Consider the following 9,373-nt stretch of genomic DNA (forward strand, 5'->3'; position numbering starts at 1 on the left):
TTTCTGTACTTCTTGGATCACTTTGTCATCTGTAATGCCCGCGAAGTTGCCCACTATACAGACACTTTGATGAGGGTCTACCTTTTGATCTTTACACCATGTGTGGATGTCCCTTTCCATGATAACTTCCATTTCTTCCAGGGGGCTGGTAGGTATCAAGAATCTCAGCAGTGCCTCCAAATGTAGCCCTCCCTTCGGCTGAATTATCCCCTGGAGTATGTCAGTGCCTCCACTCAAACCTTTGAGCTACGATGTATACCCGTAGTTTTAGGGGAGGTTTGAGAAAACCCTATCCCGACTACAATTTCACCACTAAGTGAGGACTCTTTCCCGCCCTTATGTTTAAAAGGTGTTCCCAGTGGCCTATTGGAATAAGAGGAGACCGGGCTGATCTCACTGGGAGTTCTCACCTTGGGGTCTTAAAGTAAGAATAGTTATCAACAAATAAGGATACAGTGACAAAGCAGTAGAATCGCAATCCTATTTTAGTTCAATTAGTTCACGTTAAGATAACACATTTGTTTTACAATTTATAGATCAAGCATTTATAATGTCATAACACAAGTCAATACAATTCTAATGAAAATCCTTAGACTAACCATTTACCCCAATCAAAATTATATATTTGCAAATATATATATATAAGTTTAGAAACACCAGTGCACTGGTACCGTATCTCCAGTCTCTCTTTCTATCCGTCCACTAACGGAGGACCTAGATGAGATGTGAGTTAATCCCACAACGGTAGGGCAAATACTCCTGTATTTGGCTCCAATACGACAGGGAGAGGGTTTAATATATCAGGGTTTGGCCTCGTGTCCGATCCCAATCCGCCAATGTCTCACTTTAACTCCCGCTCTCAGACTCTGCAGCCAATGTGGGGCCGTGATAATTTCTAGTCTCTAAGTTTCTCAAAAAAGGGCTATATATATATATATATATATATATATATATATATATATATAGATTGATAGTTTCCTGCCTTTCCTTTGAGTATAGATGCGTAGGATGACTCAGTTGAAACAATGTTACTGTTACTAGTGTACTCTTGAGTTATTACTTCAAGGTCTGTCTCTGCTTTATTTCATAGAGATCCACCCACGGACCTAGATGTAGTTTCCCTTGCGAGTTCGGTCCATTCACTAGTCTGCAATACTCTACGCTGGTAAGTATTCCATGTCTATAATGGGTGTTAATGCCTTTGTCCCTCTCTAGCTGCTATAGACTCGCTTTCTGATGTGGTAAGTATGCAGTATTTTGATTAGGTTTAATCACCTACTGTTAAAAGTCTATACTCTTTGTATACTGCCTGATTATGAGAGAGAGAGTATGAATTAGCTCCCACTTTGAACTCCTATATCACACTGTGTCTCTGGAGATATTGCAAGTAGCTCCGTATCATTACAGGGGCAGGGGCGTCACCTGGCGTTTAGATCCTCCTTCGAGGCGGCTCCCGGGCGGTGCTCACGGCTCTAGGCTAGTAAGTGGGGCGTCTTGTTCACCGGACGTTCCTTCCCACAGATGACTCACACGGACCGGGTCCCCGTCGAGCACCGTCTCCGATCGTCTCCGGCTGCTTCGGACACTTTTCGCTCCCCCAGCTCTGCAGTCATGGCAGTCCCTCCAGACACCGCTGGTTATGATGTCCTCTCTCTCTGGGTGAGCGATGGGCGGTGGGGCGGCTCGCTACTTGTACCGGATCCCGGCTCTCGTAGTGTTCTCCCCGGCCGCTGCCTGGCTCCCGTCCTTCTCTCTCATCCGTTGCCTCCTGACGCACCTCCTCCTGTCCTTAACCGACGACTTCTCCTCGCAGCTCACCCGCGTGTCTCTCTGGTTCTCGAGCCCAACAGTGACCCACTCCTGTAGCCAGTCACATCCACTCCCAATCAGACAAATATATTTTATATACCGTATCGATACAACACTTTATGCATCAGCATCTTTACAATATCACTGCTGAATTATATTACAGTTTCATATTACACAGTTATCCAGCAACCCATACATTTATAGTATTAATCTCTACATTAGTAACAGACCTTAAACCAGCCCCATGCTGCTTGCAAAAGATCCAACTGAAACCGAGATCCCTCCTCTATCCACACTGTGAAGACGGAAGAGTTCCACGCAATTGCATGGTTATCACCGAGTTATAGCCCTTAAACTCCCATTTCACAGATAGTGTTGTCTGTTGTAGGATGGATTAATCCATACACACTAATGATGTCTATGCCTGCAGTGCACATATTCCTGATCTGGCTCATGTGCCAAAGCCGATTCCTTTATTTGGCACGTGCAGTATGCCGATATCCATGAGATCCAAATACGCACTGCGACTTGCAAGTAACTCAAAATCAGCTCTTGTATGTGTACAGATGTGTCCCCATAATTATTGTTGCAGTCACGCCAAATATCCCCCGATGGCATGCCAGGTCCCACAAGACTCTGCTAACGCTGGGCATATTTATTTGTTATTTTTTGCCGAATATGCATCTTAGTAGCAGCTGTGTGCAGCTGAGGGACTATGTACTAAAGGGGTTATTTAGAGTCAGTAGCAATTTTGCTAAAATAGTAAAACTGCTACTGACAAAATCGCTTGCTGGGGGCCGCCCAGCACAGGGAAAGGCTGCCCAGCATGTGTCGCGCCCATTGCTGCGATCGTAATTGAATTGCAATTGTATTGCGGAATTGGAAAATAGTAGTAGAACCCCTGCATACGCAACCAGGCAGCGTATTCAGGCGGTCCTGCACCATGTTTCCCTGTTGCAGAAAAAAGCAGGCCACATCATCTTGCCAACCTGAAAACAGCCATGATACGCCTGCGTTTACCGCGCCACTCCCCACCAATGCTGTGTCGCATCCTCCGTCCACTCACCATCCTTCTAGGTTGCAATCACATTGAGATAGGTCATGCATGCACGATACGGTCGCAGCGCATGCACAGTCAGCTGTTAATCGCCCAATCTGCACATACGCAAGATTGCAACCAACTCTAAATAACCCCCTAAGCCTTGGAGAGAGATTACGTGGACGGAGATAAAGTACCAACCAGCTCCTGTAATTTTTCAAACACAACTGTAACCAGTTAGGAGCTGATTGGCTATTACATTATCTCTGTCAAACTTTTTCTCTCTCCACAGCTTAGTACATAGGGGGTCATTCCGAGTTGATCGTAGCTGTGCTAAATTTAGCACAGCTACGATCATTCACACTGACATGCGGGGGGGACGCCCAGCACAGGGCTAGTCCGCCCCACATGTCAGTGCAGACCCCCCTCCCTCGCATAAGTGCAAAGGCATCGAACAGCAGCGATGCCTTTGCACTTCCAGAGTAGCTCCTGACCAGCGCAGCTTTAGCGTGCTGGCCGGGATCTACTCGTCGCTCCACGGCCCGCAGCGGCTGCATGTGACATCACCCAGCCACCGAGGACCCCCCCCCAACGGTCCGGCCACGCCTGCATTGGCCGGACTGCTCCCCCCAAATGGCGGCTTAACGCTGGGTGGGACAGCGCCCTCCCACCCAGCGATTGCCTCTGTCTCAGAGGCGATCGCTAGGCAACGACGGCTGCCATGCACCGGCGCACTGCGGCAACGGCGCACTTCTGACCTGATCGCTGCGAGAAACTGCAGCGAGCGATCGGGTCGGAATGACCCCCATAGACCCTATAGTCTTTGAATCTGCATACAAAGTAGCAGCCACAGCTTTTTTTCAATACAAGTTCCGTTGTGCTCTGTATACAGACTCAAAAAAACAGATGTACGGATGTACAAGTGTCACATTTCAAATTAATCAGGAGGTTCTCCTGGTGCATCCTAGTCACATTGCATATTTCTGCAAAAAAAAGACACCTGGTGCTAGCAAAGAACCTGGCTGCTCACTTGTGCCAGGCTTCCCACACTGCGTGGCATATTGAGGCTAGATGTACGACGACACATCTGTACCTTTTTCAGTAGGTTTGTAATATACATAAAATCAGGTGCATGAAGTGCCGGATTACCAAATAGGCACAGTAGGCACGTCCAATGGGCTCCGCAACAGCAGATCAAAATAATATTGATTTGATCTTGAAACAATCTTCCAATCAAGTTTTCTTAAATTGTTTCCAAAAGATTAAAAAAAAATTAACTCAAAGAAACAAAACTTTACATTAAAGACTCTATAGAGAAAATACTGAATTAATGTAATGTACCCATTAACAACTTAGAGTACATAAACCAGAGACATCAGATTCACATTACAGTTTCCATATCGTAGACTGTTGGTTGATTAAATTAAAAAACATTTTTAGAAGATAAATTGCGAGGTGGGACCCAAGATTTCGACTGTCTAGGAGTCTTCATAGGGTTTAATCTAGTGCATACCATCCATTACTTATGCCTGGGCTCCCCTGTCGCATCTCATTTGAACTTTTTCATTACCCAATGATGATGTTTTTTTGTTGTGCCAGTGGGAAAGAAGCACAAACAGGATTTACAGGACTGGAATTGTCCAGCACCATGCATAGTATAAGTAATTATAGACCTGGTTACATCTCTACTAAATCATGTACCCTCACATGAAAGAGGGAAACTTTGATCAGTTTCAATCTGAAACTGATCAAAGTAATTGGTATTCATCATATTTAATAGAAACCAGACTTTGCATTTTATTTTTGATTCAACAGAATATTTGAAATAATAAAATAAATTGAAATGGCATGGGCAAATGTGATGGGATCCTTAATCTAATATTATGATGAACAATCTTTAATTCAGGGGCATAGCCATTATGAAATAAATGTGAAATAAGAAACTTTAGTTTTCAATTCAATTCTTAGTCTTCCATTTCACTACTTTTTCAAAATTCAATCCCCTTTATAAAATGATCACTTCCGAAAACCCGCTTCTTTTGCATAGGAAGCTTTTCAGAAAAGTTATACTTTTCTGAGCTGTACCCATACTCTTCTGTAGGCTGCTCTACTACAAATCACATCCCCTCCCCTGTTGGTGTCTGCTCTCAGCGCTCCCTGCCTGCAGCCTCAACACATTGTGCCCGCTCCCTCCTGCAGTTTCTCCACAGTTTTCCCGCTTCCTCACCCGCAGTTGCTACAGAGTGTGTCTGCTCCCTCCATCCTCCACAGTAGACATGGTGTTCTTCCCTTTGAAAGCTTAATGTTTTCATCTGTGAACATATAGCTAATGTAACTTTTCAGCTCCAGTTTTCTGGCTTGTTAATATGCATTTTTTTTTATCAAACTTCAGTCTATCTTTTTATGTTGATTTTTTTTTTTTAAATGTACACACTGAGGAAGCCGCTGACGACTAATACAAGTGGGGAAACACGTCTGTGGAGGTCGAGATCAGAGGAGAGCATACCCGCTGTTATGTCAGTCATTAGCCAGCCATCTAATTATTCTGCCTGAGTACCCCGTTGCCAACCGTTAGAAAGGGGGAAGAGAAGGCTGTTTGCACGGGAACCCCAGTGCTAAGGGGGAATAAGGAGTGCGCTCCAATACCATTGCACTGATTTAACACACTAACAACAGTAGGACTGTCTATATTGAACTTGCTATATATTGCAGGGATGCCTGCACTGTTTCACAAAAAGCTGACAGCTGGACAATATATGGAGTTCGGAGCAGTATATTACAAGTCCTAATCAGAGACTAACAAATGTATTAACCTCTGCATGTTTACATATATAGCTGGACTTTTATACTAATACGCATGCAATACATATTAAGGGTACTAGTTACTAATGGTAAAACTAAGGAGTGTCCAATTGGTTATATGTGCATAGGGAGTTCAGTAGTCAGGTCTGTTGTTAATTAACTAATATTGTGTTTTATCATTTGATTTTTGGAAATACCGGCCGGTGTTTTAGCTTTTAATATATGTTGTATTGTGCACTAAATGTCTATACCTGGATGAGAAGTGCAGTCCTGTATTTTTTGTTTTTTTAAAAGAAGTCCTCCTAGGTCACTCAAAAAGCATCAGATGGTGCGATCAGACACTGACGTAGATTGACTATAGAGTTCTGCTTTTATCTCTAAAGAAGTTTTCCTTGGTTCTTTTTCCACCATTCACTTCTTTTAATCTTTTCATTCCTTCTGTTTAATCTGGGGGTTGATTTTCCTCTTGTGCTGCATCCAAGGAGTTTAACTACCATCCCATGGATTTTGAAATTCTTAATAATATTAGCAACTGTAATCAAAGGAACATCATTTTGCTTGGAGATGTTCTTACAGCTTTTACCTTGAACCTGTTGGTCTATAATGCTCTTTCTTAGTTCCTCAGACGACGCTATGCTTTGCTTTCACTGGTCAATGCTCAGTATGGGGCAAACAATGGGTTTATTTATTTATTTTATTTATTTATTTATTTACAGTTTCTTATGTAGCGCAGCATATTCCGTTGCACTTTACGATTGGAATCAACAGTGGATTGACTACTTTTCGCCATTTAAATTAGCTGAATGAATGATGGTTAGAAGAATGAAGACGTGTGATGCTAATTCAGAAAAGCAATTTGAAATATCACTATAATCCAATTATTTATTAAGGGGTACCAACAAATCTGTCCAGTTTCAAATATTTTAGGAGAATAAGCAATAATGTATCTATTTTCATGGTTTCTTTGTTTGATTCTATGAAATAACAAAGGCATACTGGTATATATGAGAGAATAGCTTTTAATGGCATCACTTCTCAGGAGGAATGAAGATTTGTTTTAATAAGTTGTAAGGGTACCAACAAATTTATCCATGACTGCAAATATATTGATTTCACACATAATTGTGGAAAACTGAAGAAAAAGTCCTCTATATCATAAAACAGGCAGTTTTAACTTTGCCTCTGCTATGCACATTTAAATAAAAACGTCCATTGGGAATCATTTCCAAACACTTTTTACCACTGGTAGTAGCTTCCTCAGTGGGTTCACTGTTAATGAACAATGGACTATTATGGATAGATACAGTTTGTATCCTACTGTATTTTATTATTATTATTATTATTATTATTATTATTATTTATGCCCACATTTATAGTAGTAAACTTTTATTATTATTTCTGATATTTCAATGGCAACTCTACTGAATGGTGAGCTTTGCAAGACTTTCTATCATCATTGCAGATATTATGTAAGGTCTTTATAAGAAAAATATTGTATATTATATTATTTTAGATTCAGTTAGGGTCCTTTTAGTTGTGCCAAATTATTCAGCAATTAAATTTATATATATTTAAATTATATCATTGTTTTTTTTTCTTTATCTTCCAGATTCCATGGGCACTAACCTTGTATCTGTCATGTTCCTATTAATAATTATTAATCATGTGAGACTGATGAAGACCGCTTGTCCTACAGGGTGCAGTTGCACATTATCTTCTATTACTTGTTGCGAAACAGAGAGAGATTTCCAAATCCCAATCACTAGTTCTGATAATATTACTAAATTAAGTTTAAGTAGCTGTCCACGCTTCGTTATTTCCAAACAGAGCATCTGGAATTTGAAGTCACTTGAAGAAATAATTATTAAAAGCACAGCAGTTACATATATTGACGCATATGCATTTGGTGACCTTCCCAAACTGAAGAGTTTGATTTTAAATGAGTTAAACCTAAGCGTAACAAATATCCATCCATCAGCCTTCAATGACCTTCCCATTCAGCAGCTGGACTTGAAGAATAACAACTTAAAATTAATTCATAGTGAAATGTTTAGTGGTTTGAAGAACCTCAGAGTTCTAGAACTTTCGAGGAACAAAATTGCTGCCATTCACAATCAAGCGTTTGATAGCCTACTAATGTTATCTGTGCTGAAATTAGATTATAACCATCTAAACTCAGTCACTCCATTGTGGTTTAAACCCTTTAGTAACTATTCCTCATTGCTGATCAGTGTGATTGGAAACAACTTAACTAATGAGTGCACTTTCAGGGGAGTTGAACTTACTGAAAATCATTGGTTTAAAAAGTCTTTATTTCCCAATGATTCTTTAACTGTCTCATTGACCAACATCTCTATTTGCGCTAAACCAATGTTTAATAATGTATATCAAGAAATGTATGTGAAGGAATCTATGTCAATAGCACTACCATGTTCTGCCACCGGTTTACCTAGGCCTTCTTTGACCTGGCTACTCCCAACAGGATTGGAAGTTGCTTTCTCAACCTCTCATTTGTTCGTTAGCAATGGGAAATTAAATATAGCAACAGCCAGACCCAATGACTCTGGTATCTATGCGTGTGTGGCCAGCAACAGTGAGGGTACTTCAGTGGCCGTGACAAGACTATCAGTAATGCTGAACCTCACAAATGCAATGACACTTGAACTGATGGTAACGGAGACACCGAAGAAGAAACCATCATTCGCTTTGCTATTAGTGTTTATTATATTTCTCTCCATAGTTTTGTTCTTTGTTGTGGGTTATATTTCAAGATTAATCTACAATATAGCAAAGAAACCACACAGTGATAACTTTGAATTCAGTCGGTTTGTCGACACACCCAACATTCTTCCTGTTCCTGAAAATCCTCAACCAATGCCACACGTCTAATTTTTGTCTCAGTACTGATTCTGCAACAAATAAAAAGTTTATTGACTCATCCACTTTAATGTACACATGAGCAAACCAGCATGTCAAATAGCTACCTCTTATACCTACACATGTTTAGTACTTTTTACCTTTTTACTATCGAAGGCTGAAAGTCTGTGACAGAGTGTTTCCATGACCACCTTTACTGTTCACCCTTGTTCCTCTTTACCAGTCAGATAGCAGTTTACCAGCTACAGTATATGTCCCAAGTCATGAGATGCTTGTTATTAAATGACAAATTGTCCCTGAAGGGAGTATAGCCTCATTATCCCTATGAAGTAATAGCACAGAAAACAAATATGGGAATAGTGAAATTGATGTATGGTATAAAGAAAATATAATGACTTTAAAAATCTTATATGCGTGTCTCACAACAATCCAGTTGGAAAATTGGGACAAATTAGATGACCGTCAACTGTTCTGAAAAAATAAACAAGGCTGCACTACTGTATGTACATTTTCTCTTACTGCTGAATCCCTGTTACTATTTATTTGTATACCTTCCTGTAAATACAAGCCAGTAAAATAAAAATTTTACAATATATTAATTCTTAATTCTTAGCTTAATTCTCACTGTTGCTGACCTAAATTGTATGGGTTTAATCACTTGACAACCTGAGATTGCATATTTCAAGATTCCTGGAGCACACTAGTAAGGTTAGTCCAGTGGTTCCCAAACGTTTTTAAATCACGGCATCCTAGAGTATCAGAATTATTTTCACGCCATTTCTAGGCCAAAAGTTTCTTGTTGAGAAACTTAGAATAAATATTAAATTAAGTATATGAAGATTTGCT

The 9,373-nt window shown here is 40.5% G+C and overlaps 1 protein-coding gene across 3 annotated transcripts in view; it reads left to right on the forward strand.

The window, feature by feature from the left end:
• LOC135056149 (immunoglobulin superfamily member 10-like) overlaps positions 1-9,122 on the forward strand; it is a 134,935-nt gene extending 125,813 nt beyond the window's left edge. For all 3 annotated transcript variants that reach the window (XM_063960983.1, XM_063960985.1, XM_063960984.1), the window contains 2 exons: positions 1,091-1,165; positions 7,260-9,122. In XM_063960983.1, the coding sequence (XP_063817053.1) occupies positions 7,265-8,539 (1,275 nt within the window). In that variant the 5' untranslated portion in view covers positions 1,091-1,165; positions 7,260-7,264 and the 3' untranslated portion in view covers positions 8,540-9,122. The remainder of the gene's footprint in view (positions 1-1,090; positions 1,166-7,259) is intronic.
• The last annotated feature ends 251 nt before the right edge of the window (positions 9,123-9,373 follow it).

This window comes from Pseudophryne corroboree, chromosome 3, assembly GCF_028390025.1.
Source record: "Pseudophryne corroboree isolate aPseCor3 chromosome 3, aPseCor3.hap2, whole genome shotgun sequence".
Taxonomy (NCBI): Eukaryota; Metazoa; Chordata; class Amphibia; order Anura; family Myobatrachidae; genus Pseudophryne; species Pseudophryne corroboree.